Raw genomic sequence first — 16,680 nt, 5'->3', positions numbered from 1 at the left:
ATACTTAATCACAGAGCTACAGTGCCTCTTGTTGGCATTCCATATAACAAGTGTGATTAACATTTAACAGACAGCGAGAAGTACTGAGTGCAGTAGAAAGAGAATTTTGTTGCGGGTGAGTATTAAGAACTCTGAGGTAGTTAACACTACTATGCTGTCTTATAGAAAATAATACAACCAAATGTAGTAATGCATACTGTCTTCCAGGATCTACTTGTTTGAACCTTGCTGTTTGTAGGAATTGTGCTAAGGGTACCCATGTCATACATCATTATAGGCATACATGCCGCAGGAATACATTGGAAGTATCCTTACAATTTTTTTTTTTAACAGTGATATCCTGCAACTTAAGGAGACTGATCTAGGGAGTATTTGTTCCATAGTATTACTGTGAGTTCATGAAAACATGTTAAGCAACTTTCACAATCTGTTTGAACAAGTTTGCCTTGAAATCTCCAGTTAAATAGTTACACAGCTGGGTATTTAAAGTGTTTTCTGTGCCTGGGGATCATTTACTAAAGAACTTGGTTAGTTCAGGTTATACTCCTGAGTTATCATTTCAGCTAAATCTTTTTGGAAGTATAGATATCTAGTGTTTGCTGCTTGTGTTAAACTGAGCTTTGTTTTCACCTTATTTGTTTAGTTTGTTTTGTATCCGGTAACTAGCAGCTGATAACTTCAGAATTTTCTGCTTGCTGCTGCTAACTTGTCAGGAGAAAAGCAGTTTAACTTGTACTTACCTACAGCACTAGGCACCGTTCAGCTTTAGAATTCCTGTGCATAAATTTCTTTTCTCCTCTTCTCTACTTTCAGAGATAATAGAAGATGACAATGGATCTTTAGAAGATGACGTTTATGATGATCATCTATAACATGCATGTGCATTTGTTCTAGTAAGTGAGTAGAAACTCTCTGAACTTTTGCATTTGATGATGATACATTTTGCGATTTTTGTTTTGTACATTTAATTAATTTTGGCCTCCGTGATGTCAGTTTATATAGCGACATCAGAATAACTTTTTTATTACTGCTGATATAGTTCCATTCCTGCCTGCAGTGGACAATGGGGCTGAGATCTGCATTCACTGAGAAATGGAAAGAAATGCATACCTTGCTGCAGCGAGTGTGTCTGTGTCAACAGGCAGGAATATAGAAAGCACAGTTTTGGGAAAAAGGAAAATTGCCCTGGCTATATTGTATCAGTTTAACTGTTTCTTCATCCTGAACATTTTTAACAGATCTTAATTTCTATTAATTATATTACTTTTCTCTGTTACAGTTAAGTGTGCATTCCTTATTAGCTTAAACACATTCCTAATTTTCTTCCTGTACCAATTCTGATGTATTAATTGTGCTGTTTTGCTTTCTTTCCATAAAGGTATAAACTACTAACATTTTTTTCTGAATACAACCACTTAAAGCTTAGTAATACAATCCCACATTCTGATGCTTGTCTTCTGTAAGATGCCATATTGACTCTTTTTCACTAAGTGGTTAAAGACCTCGGGTACTGCTCCCCCCCCCCATCCTTATTAGATCTACAAGTTGATCCCTTATAATAAGTCCTTGTCTTTTGTTAAACTGTGACCTCCTCCTACCTTAGTATAACCCTGCTTTGGACTACCTTGGCTTTTCTCCATGTTTTGCAGAAGTGCAAGGAATCTTTAATTGATGAACAGTTCCTCTTCAGGTCTATCTCATGATCCTTATGCATCCCAAAAATGCAAAGACATCTTATAATTCCTGGTCATAATGCTTGGTCAACCAGGTGTCATAATACTATGTGTAAGAAACTGCTCATCTTTCTCAGTATGCTTGCATGTGCCCCTCCCTTCCTATATATGTTTACATATATCCTCACCTTGATCCACCTGGTAGGAGTGTGATAACACATACCTGGTACAGTGTCAGTTTTACATATGTGTGTGTATGTCTGTGTGTGTGTGTGTGTATGTATATATGTATATATATATATATATATATATATATATATATATATATATATATATCTATTGATCTACTCCTTTTGATCGACAGCACATTTGATTGAAACTCATTTGATCGAAAACCAGTATTCATGGCAATTAACAGGGATTTGTCCCCCTCCCCAAAGTCGTGCAACCCTGGAGTTAATATATAAAGGTAGGGGGGTGTAGGGGGCACAGCCTCCCACATTGGGTGGTGTGGTGGGTGAAGCCCCCCACCTATTTTCGTTTAAAATATATACATTTTCTTTTATTTTCTTCTTTTAAAGGAAATTAGGTGGGGGGGCTGTGCCCCCAAACCCCCACTACCTTTATATATCAACTCCAGGGTCACACAACTTTGGGGAGGGGGACAAATCCCTGTTAATTGCCATGAATACTAGTTTTCAATCAAATGTGCTGTCGATCAAAAGTAGTAGATCCATATATATATGTATATATATGTATATATATATATATATATATATATGAGAAATTCTAAGTTTTGAAACTTCAAGCTTTAAAAGTACACCCATTTTATATATATATATATATATATATATATATATATATATATATATATATATATGGGTTCCGGACACATGCTCCACTAGCATATGTCTGAATCACAAAACATCGAACACACATACATGAAAGCGCTTAACATCGACAAGCGCTTCCGTGTATGTGTGCCTGTTTTGTAGATTGGACTACAGTGCAGGTAAGGGAAAATTCCCTTTTCCCCACTGTAGTGCGATCTCGAGTGAGAATAATAAAGTGTGGGGGGTGCAGGGGGGGTGAAGCCCCCCTGCAGAAACGTAGATTTATTTATTTTTTTAACTACACATACATGGAAGTGCTTTTTGATGTTAAGCGCTTTCATGTATGTGTGTTCAATGTTTTGCGATTCGGACATATGCTAGTCGAGCATGTGTCCTAGACCCATATATATATATATATATATATATATATATATATATATATATATGTATATAGCTAGATAGAGGTAAATCATGGATGCCATCAGCAGTTCATCTATAGGTTAAACACATCATTAAAGGTACTAAAATGTCATTACCCCCCCATACTTGCACTACTTGCTAAAAACTTGAAGTACAAGTTTACACAGTACATTACACTTATAAAACTGAGACATAACTCTCCAAAACACCATCTAATCCACATAAAACAACTCCCCTAATCTGTAGTCTGCATTTGGCTTCTCTTAAAAATGTAAATAAATAAAAAAAAAAATGAAATGCAGGCCACATTACAGATTCACCACAATGTAAAAAGAAATGCAACTTTACGTATTGTACACAAAGCCTATCCCCCCAAAAAACCCTGTCCACCTGAATCAGCTTCCTTAGTGTGAAATTCAGTTTTATTATAATGAAAAAACATAGATTAGTGTTTTACTTAATTTGATATTCTATAATCACAACTTGCCAACTGGAGAACATTACTACCAGTAAACAGACATGATTCTAACTAGAATAAAGGAAGTATGAAGCTATAAACTTAAAAATCTTAGCACAACCCTTGCTAAACTACTAAACAATATCAATTAATGGACTTTCTAATTACAAAGAGAAAAAAAAGAGTAAAAGTTCCCCCAGAACTGCAGTTTCTTTTCATAAGCCCAATTATCTAAACTCCTGTTTGGTAGAAACTTGGGCACATAAGTTACTGTATTTCTGTCTTGGAAGAAATGTTTTTAGGGCCATTTATGGGCTTCTACAATGAGAAGGTGGCCATTAGGACCACTCCCTCCTTCATGCCCAAAATTGTTTCAGAAATGGCATTAACAGTATTATTGAGTTTCCAGTGTCCATCGGGCATTAGTGCCCTCTTTGATTTGCTCAGCAGTTAGTATTTTTATCTCGACAGGCTGATTAGCTTTTGTATTATCCAAGGAAGATGCACCTCCAAGCGGTAGTTGGCACTGCCTTTTGTTATGACCTGCACAGGAGAAACACCCTAAAAGACCAGGTTCTAATGTACTCTGTCACTACAGTGAGCTTTTTCAGGAATGTCTCAGCACAAAGTATTTGTGAGACTCGATCTTCCAACCTCTTTGGCTTGATCTTTTATTGCTTTATTACTTTCCTGCATTGTAACTGATTCATTGATTTTGAGGTTATTTTGGTTTGCATCACAGATGACTATTAGCTGATTGGATACCTCTCCTCAGTTGCCTTGGCTACTTGACGCTCATTTTCTTCCACAGGCTCACTCTAATGAATGTTCTGGCCTGGAACAACGTCATTCAGCTGTTGAGAGAGAGTTTTCACTGTACCGCACCTCCTACATGCCCCCCTATGAGTGGGATGTGCAACAGTCATTAATACTGGACCACTTCTAACTTCCAGTGAGATGCCCTCAGGATGCTGTGGCCACAGTCTCCACCAAGGAAGTCAAACCATGCATATATACCCCAAATATGCACACCTCATTCATCACTTTGAGACTAGACACACCTATTCTCCCCACCTGTACCATCAAATACCTAAGCTGCTATTTGAACTTGGGTTGGCTGTGTCATAGTCAGGGATTTATTCCACTGTGCCATTGTTGCAGGCCCCTATAGTATACCTGATGCTGTAGTAATGATACTTATGATGAATATACCAATAGAAACATACCCTCTACTGCTGTAGTATAAGCTTCCTCACTCATGCCATCATCCTGTAGCGAATTGTTTTGTTTAAGAGGGGATTAATCATGGCTGAACACTATTTAAATAGCCTACTGTGTATTATTGAAGTAGTTCTGAAGTTGTCTCTATTGGAGACAAAAGCACTTAACTTTTAAATAGAGCAACATTTATTTCAAGTTTTGTTACATTTTATTTGATTTGCAGAGGTGGCCACCAGGTTGCAGTCTGACAGAGGTTTCATTTTGGTTGTTAGTTTATTTACTTCTGATTCTACAGCAGTTTTGCAGTTACTAGAAATAGCTCTACTTGAATCCTTGCATTACCCTTATGGCACAACAAACTTTCCAACTTTCTTGTTGGCCTCAGTAAACACTGTTTTTGGTGATTAACAGGAAAAAAAAAAAAGAAAGAAGTGGGTACTTCCCCCTTTTATGCTATGCTATGCATTCCATTGAATTTTGTGGTGTGGAGCTGAGCTGCCCTGCTTAGACAAAATCCAAAAGCTCTGGAAGATGGGCTTGTATGGTCATACATTCACTTGAGGTATAATTATCTTTCATTCTGATAGATACAGCAGCAGAGATCTTATTCAAACATCTTTAGTTAATGTAAAGTGTGTTCACACATCTGCACTATACTCATTTAGTATCACTTGTTTCTGAAAAATTGTGTAAAATGAGGAAACTTTAAAAACATAAAGAAACACAAAGTAGCAACATACATACATTATATTTTTCAGTTTGAGCATGTATGATAGTGTTTTTTTTTTCTTTTCATACATATATACATGTGTATGGGTGTGTGCATATTATGTGTATATATGGATTCACTTTATAATCTCAAAATACTGAAATATCAAATTTCAGTATCTTGAGACTATAAAGCCGAAAACCAAAACCATGAACATCAAAAAACACTACACCACACATACAAAACACAAATACACCTACCTCCTGACAATACAGCAAAGCAAAACAACACACATGAACACAACAAAACAAACACACACACCTACCCTTCCTATAAGCAGGGGAGCAAGCCCCCCTGCCCCCCCCATGTAGGGGGCTGAGCCCCCACACCCCCCTACTTATATATACTAACTCCAAGGTCACACTAAACACCAACACACACACACAACCCACCAACATACATTCCATACTCCCCTTGCACAAACACACATCACACAGATACAAACACCACCACTCTCAACACTGACACACTCACACTCACCTACATACCCTAACCTACACCTAACACTCTGCGACACACTCACAAACCCTCCCCAAAACTCTTAAAAACATCAAACTTACCTAACGCACCATCAGTACCGTGGGTTCGACATTTCTAGGTTTGGTATTCTGCAGTTTTGCGCATCTGCAGATTCAACACTTTGGTCTCAAGATACTGAAATTCGACATTTCAGTATTTTGAAATTCCAAAGTGTTTATATATAGATATATATATATATATATATATATATATATATATATATATATATATATATATATAAACAAACACACACACATCACCATCTATTCCCTCAGTGCCCTGCTGACTCGACTGCTTCATTTTTAGCCATGATCTTGTAGCCCTGTCTGGTTAAGTAGCTTTTTTAGAGTTGCACCATTTACAAGTAGAAATTGAAGGAATCAAACACAAAACTACCTGGATAATGCTTGGTGAGCTAAAGTGCCAGACAAAGTGATTTCTATCCTATACTACATTGCATCCTAAATCACCCCATAAGTGGGGAAGTGTCTCCAATTCAGCAAGGGGTTACCCTTTTCTGGAATCTTAGGAGGTAAGAATCAAGTTCCAAGTGGCCATCATCTTTAGTTTGAGAGGATTTTTAGTTGTGTTCATAACTCACAGTATTCTGTTGTGTGTTGAATGTGCAGTCTGCACACAACTATTGGTACCATTGCGGTATCTGTAGTGCCATCATGTCATCCTATATCATGCTGCCTTCATGCAGGCCTAGAAAACACTTTGTACCTAGGGTTTGTCATCTACTGTCCATCAGAGGGCACTGCTACAATAGAAACCACAGTACACCACCCCATTATATGAGAGCTGGCCATTGGTTGCTGATTGTCACCTCTACAGTATATATCATAGCCACAGCAACAACCTCACTGCAAAGGAAGCTGACATTTTTATGTTTAACTTATCTAACTAAATCTGTATCATAATGTACTAGATCTGTACCTTAATTGCAGAAATAACTATTATGAACTTCTGTCGCTCTGCTTGATGTAGTTTCTGTAAATATTTTTCACTTTAATGCTTTCATGAAATTGTTCGAAAAAAGCATTGTGTGTCACTAAAAAAAAAAAAGTTCTAATACAGTTATTTATGTTATGATTTATTTATATTGTCATTGGTATTTTTTGCCTTATAACATTCTTTACATGCGACACTATTGATTTATCATTTGGTTAGTTGACTTTTTGTGTACTTGCAAACAGGGGGAGTATTCACTACTACCTTACACTTCCTGTGATGTTTCTTAATTGAAAGGAAATGATGTGGGGTAATATTTTGCTAATTGACTGGGTGTGTATTTAAGGAGTTATCAGCCAGCAGTTCACTGTTCTGAAGAAGTCTGAGTATTGACGAAAGCGCTTAACTTGTTGTTTTATCATTTTTAAACTGTGACTTTATGTGTATTTGTACTTCATTTTGATCATTGGATTGAGTAAAGAAAGAATTTTTTCATTATTCGGGCTTCGTCTCGTTGGATACCACCCTGCAACTGCTGTTCATTCTAGTTTTTATTCTGCTTACTGAGTTTGTCGGTGTTTTGTTATGGATGCAAGTGGCCAGGTGACCAGCGTTGATGGTGCCGATTTACAAAGTGTCTTGACATCTGTGACGCTTCTTACCAAGACTGTTGCTGAACTGTCAGCCAAGGTCGATAATATTATCAGGGACAATGCTGGCTTGAGTAATAGACCTTTGGACACTTCACAGTCTAGTTCTTGTTCTTCCATTCCTCCGGGACAAGGAAATAATTGCCAGGGTAGTGGGAATAAGGAAGTGACGTATTCCACTACCATTGGTGCATCTGGCACTCAAGGCTTGAATATGCATGAGCCTCGTGAAGCGGACTATGTTAACATTTCCATAGAACGTTGGTTAAAAACTGATCTCGGTTTAAATTGTAGGAACGAGAATGTGAATTCTGACCTAGGTACACTAGATCAACAAATCCACATGTTTAAAACTTTGTTATTCAAATATAAGAAAATTCAGTTAGAAAATGAGTACCTAACTGAATGTATTAAGAGGGAGCAAGTCCCTAAAGGACTACGAATGTGAAAATATCCAACCGGGTTGGAAAAGGATTCACATCTTTACAAAGAACTTTTGGGATTTTTTAACAGACAAGGCTGTGAATTGTTACGTATTCTTATTGTGGATAACAATAAGAAAATGGCATTATTGTTAAGAGAAATTAATCAGGTAGATGTCAACATTAAAAATGACTTATTGTTTGAATCTAAGAAAAATGTTTTTAATGCTGTGTTTGATACTGTCTATAACGAACTCAGTGATTTAAAAGGGAGAAAGGAAAGGAAGTTATGTAGGGACAAAATGGATTATGAGAAGGGTGTGGCTTATCCAGACCCCCCAAAAGGGCAATTTAATCAAATGACTGGTAATCACAGTACTTATACGTTAGGGCAAGCTTGTGAGACACAAGATGATAAGAAAGGAGAGGAAATCCCTCTAGAACAAGCCCCCCTTAGGAGATCGGAGAGGCTAATCAACCAAAGACAGATGAGGTCGAATTATTACAGTCCTCGATCTGCACCACGAAGGGGGAGGGGGGATGGAACAACTACCAGAGATAAGCAGCCCATCACATACTGAGACTGAGAATGTGATTCTTTCAATTGTGACTAATGATTTGGGTGACTTAAGTATTTATAATTACAGTGGTCTTACTGTCACTAGGGAATGGGCCGATTTTCTATCCAAAGGTATGAATTTTGTGCCTACTAGCAAGGGCAACATAGTAGATGTTATGGTGCAGTTAAAACTATTTACAAGGAAATTAAATCTAGCTTTATTTTTTCCTGATAGTAATTTTACTTGTGGCTCAAACCTTAGAAGACCAAGTACCTTTCAACCTCCCAATCACCCTTTGGTACAAATATTTGAGGTTCTATGTGAAAACGACATTAGAACACGATTGGGTTATAGGCATAATGACTCACCCATAGACAATTTAAAAATAGAGGAGAAGGGTATTTTGAGTGAAATTTTACATCAGACTAATATAAGACTTATGAAACCGGACAAGGGTGGGGGTCTGGTTATTATGAATACTGATGATTACAATAGTAGAATGTTTGACATACTATATAGTGAAGTGTACACTGAGACCTCACGAAATGAATTAAACATAGCATATCGTAACATTGACTTAGAATTGGAGCAACTTTTACTGAATGGACAAATCACACTAGACACACACAACTACATTTTAACCAAACATCCCAGGATTCCCACCATATTTGGAATACCAAAAATCACAAATCAATACACAGTCCACCTTTAAGACCCATTGTAGATGCTAAAGCCTCCAAAACATTTAGTATAGCAAAATACATTGACAGTATGACTAAGGGGTCCTTGATAATCGGACTACTATAATTAAGGACTCATGGGACTTCCTTGGTAAAGTCAATCAGAATATGTATGACAGTAACCTCATCCTGGTGACTATTGACGTCTGTGACCTGTTTTCAGTTATACCACATGATATAGGTCTGGACTGGTTCTATGAGTTTCTATGCAGTAATTCGTCATTGAATCATGACACCATCTTGACCATCCGTACTTGTATGGAGATGGTTTTGGAAAACAATTTCATTACATTTGAAGGACATTTATTTAAACAAAGGCTTGAGTTGCCATGGGTGCATGTTGTGCACCAATCTTCGCCAACATTGTCTTAGCACATTGGGAAGATCAATACATTTTAACTCAATTCAGGACTTCATGGGTATTGTATGGGTGATACCTTGATGATATTGTCCTGTTTTGGAATCAATCAGAACAAGATTTGAATAGGTTCTTTTCGCATGAACAGTACCACCAGTTTTTGAGATTTACTATGGTCAAGGATCTAGATTATATTCATTATTTGGACATTACCATAAAGAAAGATTATGTGAACAACTGTTTTATTTCCCAACTATATAGGAAACCAACCTATTCTAACACATTATTACATTTTACTAGTGCACATCCTTTGCACCAGAAGAAGGCCCTGGTCAAGGGCCAATGTGTTAGATTGGCCAGGATGGTGTCTGACATTTATGACTTTACCAAGGAATGTGACAATTTGTCCAATATGTTTCAGAGAAGAGGTTATCCAGAGCCTTTTCTATCAAACATCATTCAGGAAGTTATAAATAAGAGGACCAGTGGACACTTTAGAGCCCTATTGGGCAATAGGGATGGCCACAACAATGTGAGGCACAATAATACTATTTTACACATGCATTGACACTCACATATTCTGCAGATTTTGAAGAAATCAAATACATAAATATTGGAAGGTTTTTGATAATGACATTGGGGTCTTGGACAAGATAGGTAAGAGACCCACTATAGTTTATAAAAAGAGTACATCAATAAAAGGACTACTTGAAAAAGGCAAACCTAATCTCACTAGAGGTGGCACGTATAAATGTGGTAGATGTCCCCAGTGCCCTTTCATGATGGATATAGACAAATTTAATCTTAAGAATTTTGGATCCATTACTAATAAAAAGAAAATGTTTTGCTATACTAAGGGGGTTGTTTATATTGCAGTATGTAAAACTGCCAAGGTTATTATGTGGGGAAAACAAAAAATGCTTTTAGACTTAGAGTCTACCAACATTTATATGACATCAAGCAGAAAAATATGAAGAATGCATTATTTAGGCATATTAATGACCAAAGTAATCACAGTTTTAGTTTTTTTATTCTTGAACAAGTTGATTTGGGACAAAGGGGCAGACCTGTTGAGGAATATTTGGAGTACATTGAGTTAAAGTGGCAGATCAGACTGAATGCATACTCCCCTCCAGGCCTTAATGATAGAATTTCTATAGCACCACTTTTGAAACTTAAACAGTTATTTATGTTATGATTTATTTATATTGTCATTGGTATTTTTTGCCTTATAACATTCTTTACATGTGACACTATTGATTTATCATTTGGTCAGTTGACTTTTTGTGTACTTGCAAACAGGGGGGAGTATTCACTACTACCTTACACTTCCTGTGATGTTTCTTAATTGAAAGGAAATGATGTGGGGTAATATTTTACTAATTGACTGGGTGTGTATTTAAGGAGTTATCAGCCAGCAGTTCACTGTTCTGAAGAAGTCTGAGTATTGACGAAAGCGCTTAACTTGTTGTTTTATCATTTTTAAACTGTGACTTTATGTGTATTTGTACTTCATTTTGATCATTGGATTGAGTAAAGAAAGAATTTTTTCATTATTCGGGCTTTGTCTCGTTGGATACCACCCTGCATCTGCTGTTCATTCTAGTTTTTATTCTGCTTACTGAGTTTGTCCTTGTTTATAAATAGTGGGAATACAAATGAAATATATGAATGTACAGCAATAGCACATTTAATTATTGCATACACCATGAAGTAATGTTTTTCTCTGTTGTAGTGAACAGCCAGAAGAACTCCTGCAAGCTTTCCACTGGAACACAACATTCACCTTTCTGCTCACAACCACTGCAGGTCATGAGTGCACTGGCATATTTTTTACACATATGCATGTAATGGCTGCTATGTTTTCTTTCTCACTTTCTCCTTGATCTCATAGTGTAATCAGGTCTGTGGAAGTAAATCTACGAAATGGCAGCATTCTGCAACATAGATTGCTGTGCTGCAGTTATCTCACAAGACTGTAAGCTGTTCATAGACACCACTGGAACATGGCAAGGCAATAAGGAAAAAAAAACTCTGAGGATCAATACAATATATGGTTTCAATACGTTTCCACAACTGAAACAGCAAACCATACTAAAGAAATAGATTTTAGGTCATCTGTGCATTGGCCAAAGATGAGGCTAATGAGGTTTTCAGTTACAAGAAGTAATATTTCAAGGTCTAAACTGGAAAAATGTTTTAAGTTCTGTAGTAAGAAATGTTTTAAAATGGTTTAATGGTGTATAAGATATAACAGACTGTAAAAAACAAGCAGAATAATGATTTTTTTTAAATGAGCTTCCATTGATGGAATATCACAGAAAAATCTGTAGTTTGTAAACAAAGTAAACTATTATTTCTGCTGACACATTGTGCACAGCCTGTCCTGTGTTGCCAGCAATTGAACTTTCTCACTGTTTTGTATAACATTTCAGTCTTCCTTTTCCCTTCTAAGGTGTTATGTTTTTTCTGGATGACTTTTTTGTGCCAGTGTATATAAATAGTTTGATCATATTGGCATTATCTAGTGTTTAAAGTAAAGGTAACCTGTTTCTTGGTGACATACCACTATTTCTGACTTGAGCTGGGTGACTTCAGACTACAGAAAACATGCTAGTTTCTTCTAGTGGCTAAAGACCCATTTACAAGGTCTTGTTGGTTCATTAACTCACTTATAGTGAACTACTGAAGATAGCCATTAGTGGCAAGTCAGAGTGAAGGGGCTATACCACTTGCTGCATTATAATCTGAAGGAAGCAGAAGGTGAACTCCTGGTGTCTAGAACTAATTTCTTACTATTAAAGTTTCAAAAGACCTAGCAGTTATTTTCCACTTGCCTTTGACCCACTATCATATAATATTGTCTGCTGCCTGACACTGGAATTTAATGACTGAAAAAGTGATGGCCTCACACAGCAGTATTAATTTTTCATCTTGTTCAGGTCTTTCACTTTGCATGTATTCAATGCTCAACATAAACGGACAACATTTTTAGTAGTCTCCTGAAAGCTAAAAGTAGGAAAAGGAAAGATTTTGTTATGTAATTTACATATATTTAAACTGGAACAGTTTAATAGTGTTTGTGCAACATTTTGTCATGTATTAACAAAGTGAGAAACCAGTCCTTTAAACTGCACTTGTTGTTACAGTATTTAACATTCTCATTTATCTGTGTACATTCTAAGCCAAGTTAAGAGCTAATGGTGGCTGTAAATGTTATTGATAATGTAGAAATGTAACATATGTATGGTTTCAAGATTTAGTGTAATAATGCAATGACAGTTTTGCTGCTTCATTCTCTGTCTCTCTTGTTATAGACATAAGATTTCATGCCAACAATTGTTTCATTTCAATGTAATTATTTTAATAAGAAAAGGTACTGTATGTGATGTTGAGAAAAATATTTCTTTATAACGATCTTTCAGTGCTAACATACAAACAAGCTACACATGGAACTGATTCCATATCATCAAAGACATTTTTTAAAGATGCTAATGATGATTCAAACAGTATATATATTTTGCATAACTAAACATTTTGTCAGTTTACTACATGATACCTGTCTGTACTATAATATGCATATTCGGAATGTACACATTGATATTTATATGTTCTAACCTTTGCCAAATTTACAGTGTTTAGTCTGCAGGATGTAGCAACAGCTGTACTTTTTTAAAGAACACATGAAAATGAATTACATTTTATTAAATTATTAAACATTCCTGTCAATGTACAGTTCCAGGAAACTGTCTCTCCATAGCAGAAAGTATACCTTATCTAGGATTTGCAAAAAAAAAAAAATGTTTGATAGTTGCAATTTTTTGTTGGTTTATTTTGGTACAACTGTTTAAAGCTGTGTGCAGACTATAATTTATGTTTTGCTTTTTCTTGAGTTTTCTTTAGAAAAAAATGATTGAACATGCCAAAACGTTTACCTGTGTTACATACACATTTTGGAAGACAATATTAAGAAATGTCATAGTGGTCCACTAACAGAAAACATAACGGCAGTAGAACATGGATTCCTTTTTCTGGACCAAAATAGATTTCACAATTACTTGTGGGTTTTGGCTAGCAGGAGAGGTTCTCCTTTCACAATAACTCCTGCATGATTAACAACCAAAGAATGGCTTCTGTTAATCTAAAACCTTGAAGAATTATAAAGCCTATACTGGGCCAGTAAAAGATATTATGTTGCATCTGCATTTTGGGATGAGTCTTCTCATAATAGCATATTGAAATGTTATATATTTTGGTGTGAGATGGTACAAGTGTTTCCTTTTATGAAGAAGGAAAACAAAAACATGAAAAATAAAGTTGAGCTCTTCTATGAAAAAGCCTCAATAAACAGACCAAGTGATGATGAATCTCTTCCCCTCCTGATGGTGTCCTTTGGTTTTGCCTTCTGTCATTCCCTTTAGCCATTGTATAATTGCTGGCTTTGGTAATAGCACTTCAATGAAAGAGAGAGAAATGATACTTCATTTCTCTGGGATTTTATACCACTATGCATGTGGTATAAGATGTTATCAGGTTTCATTCACTTGAGGAGTCAATACTCTATTGTATAATGTTTCCATTTGCCGTTTACTGCCTTATTCTGCATACAGCTTCTTAGGCTTTCTACTGCTTGCTTTATTTAACAGGTGAGTTTTACTGAGCTGGGTTCAGCTGTATTGAGCACTCAACTAGAAATTCTGCAATCTTTGTTTTTATTTATTTAATCTAAACATGTATTCACCAGATGGGTAGTCACCTGTAAATGACTCAGTTCAGCCATACCTCTGTCCAGCGGTATGCGATACACACAAAAAAGCTTAGTACATTTATATAGTATATGACTACACAGATTGTCACACAATTTCCAGGGAGTATGTATTTGTAAAGTGTTTGAGAAAATGCTTGGTTAATAAGAGATATTGTATAGTGCAGTGGAATCTAAGATTAATAGAATATAGTTTTTCTTCGGTTGGACATATTATTGTAAATCCTAAAGTGAAAGTCTAAACTGTTTCATTGTAGCAAGCAAGGTCAATAGATATAATTTAATACATTTTCTAAATATAGTACATTCTGTATTCTTTTAGACTTCAACAGGAATAGAATTCTGTGGAATGCCATGTCAGTAGGTGTTCATGATATTAATCTCTGCTGCAGTAGCCTTAGCTATATGGGTTATATCCTGCTAATGATATAAATGCCAGACACCTTCCAAAGCTTCAGGGCATCTTCTATGTGCCCAACCTGTCAAGCTGTTTGGAGCTGGCTAAAAGACAGGTTTGGATGAAAATCCCTTCAGAGCTTTATTGTCAGCTCCTCTGAAGCTTTTGAGGATTGACAGTCAACTTGTGCTTTTTCTTTGCTGAGTAGATAAATTCTCTTTGGGGAAGAAACCTTCCATTCAATAATTTTGCTTATTTATATTTTCCTCTTTAGGAAAGTTGTTTTAAAGCTAGGAGTTTGTGTTTTAACAGACTGTCATGGGACTGTACTTTACTTTTAAACTGAAGCATTCTTTTTTCCTGTCATTTTAAAAGCTGTTTTAAGTAAACGAAAACCATTTTTTCTGTGAAGAAATTGTGTTTATGTTCTTTTCTCTGGCTGGAATAGTGCTTTAAAATGTCTTTTAGTGTCCTTGGCTGAGGGGGGTAGTGACTTTTTAAAGACTTTTATTTTTACCATTTGCTGCTTGTTTTCCCTGGGAAAGAGGCACCATTTTCTGTTTGACCATGAAACAAACTATCCATCCCACATGCTATGCTTCTGTCAGCTATAAAAAAGAAAAAGTTAAGCAAACAGCCTTTGCCACCAAAGTAGGTTAGCAATTTGCCTCAATGCAGGAGAATGACTCTGCTGTGGCCATTTGTAGCACCTCTCATCTTTTACCCCAAATACCTGCGGTGTAGCACCTACAGCCATCACCAACCAGCGGTTAGCCACATCCTCTCTGGCTGTAGGGGTCCCCTCATTGGGTAAAAAAGAGCCACTCTTGTCAGCCCTGGGAGACAGAACAAGGAAGGCTTCCCTGTTTTTTTCAGAATGCTGTTCCCGTCACTAAGGAAGCTGCTGCCACTAATAACACTGTTGACCCAATTTTTCTTGTCAAAAATAAGCAGAAAACTAACCATTTATCTACTCCCCCTCAAATTTCCTTAGACAGGGGTAGTTTGCTGGGTATGGCTTATGGTTTAATTAAGGTGATTGATCATTCTTGTAAGATAGTTTCTGGTAAAAGAAAGAGGGATACTTCTGTTCCTGAAGAGATTCAAGATTCTGGTTCTGGACAGGAGGATGAAGAAGCAGATGCATTTTTTTCTCAGATTTCTGATGGGGGTTTTTCTTTCTCTGAGACTGTTTTTTAGAATGTGTCAGTGTTTTTAGTAGATAAACAGTGTTTGGTTTCCTCAGAAACTACTATGAGCTGTTACAGAAGGAAAGTTCAGAACCTGTACCCATTCTTTCAGTTTTGTTTGCCATGGAGGATGTATGTTACTGCTTGCAGTTTTCTTTGTAGCCCGTTAACTTCCCCTGAAAATGGCAGTCAGGGTATATAAAGCTCCTCAGTCTTTTAAGTTTTTGTTCACTGTCACCAAACTTGATCCAGCAGCTATAGCGTTACTTAATACTGCTGCTGCTGCTAAACACACTGTTAACTCCAATCCAAGATTATTGATAAGTATGGGAGAAAAGTGCATGCTTCTGCAACTTTGATTTTCAGAATTTTGAGTTGTCAGGCTGTTATGTAAAGGTTTGTTCTGACTAATTGAGAAAGTGCTAGGTCAGGCATCATTTAAATGTAAAAAAATGCAGTATTCTCTTTGCATAAGTCTAGAAAGGCAGCCATATTAAAGTAGGCTCCACGGTTTGAGTTTCAGTGCGTAAATAACCTTCAATCAAGAATACTGATAAAAACAGAATATGCTGTACATATGAGTACAAACATATTTTGTTTGTATGGTACAAGGCTTCAGAACCAAAGTTCAGGATGCATGTAGAGATTTGCAGGGTTTTGATATTACTAGGAAATACTTCAGACACAGTTAAGTTAGTTTCATTTGGACTGATATTCAAAAAATCATGGCAGTGCAGTCCTCAGAAGGCAGT

General features: G+C 36.4%; 1 protein-coding gene across 7 annotated transcripts in view; it reads left to right on the top strand.

Moving 5' to 3' along the window:
* The window catches only part of RASGRP2 (RAS guanyl releasing protein 2), a 1,579,354-nt gene extending 1,565,411 nt beyond the window's left edge, over positions 1 to 13,943 (top strand). For 6 of the 7 annotated variants that reach the window (XM_044076007.1, XM_044076006.1, XM_044076004.1 and 3 more), the window contains 2 exons: positions 814 to 893; positions 11,312 to 13,943. In XM_044076007.1, the coding sequence (XP_043931942.1) occupies positions 814 to 872 (59 nt within the window). In that variant the 3' untranslated portion in view covers positions 873 to 893; positions 11,312 to 13,943. Of the gene's footprint in view, positions 1 to 813; positions 898 to 11,311 lie in introns of all 7 variants that reach the window. The other variant, XM_044076010.1, reaches the window with a different exon arrangement.
* The last annotated feature ends 2,737 nt before the right edge of the window (positions 13,944 to 16,680 follow it).

Source organism: Protopterus annectens, chromosome 6.part1, assembly GCF_019279795.1.
Source record: "Protopterus annectens isolate FY-2018-M chromosome 6.part1, PAN1.0, whole genome shotgun sequence".
Lineage (NCBI taxonomy): Eukaryota > Metazoa > Chordata > Ceratodontiformes > Protopteridae > Protopterus > Protopterus annectens.
The sequence above is the reverse complement of the archived record's forward strand: the minus strand, read 5'-3'. Positions and strand labels throughout refer to the sequence as shown.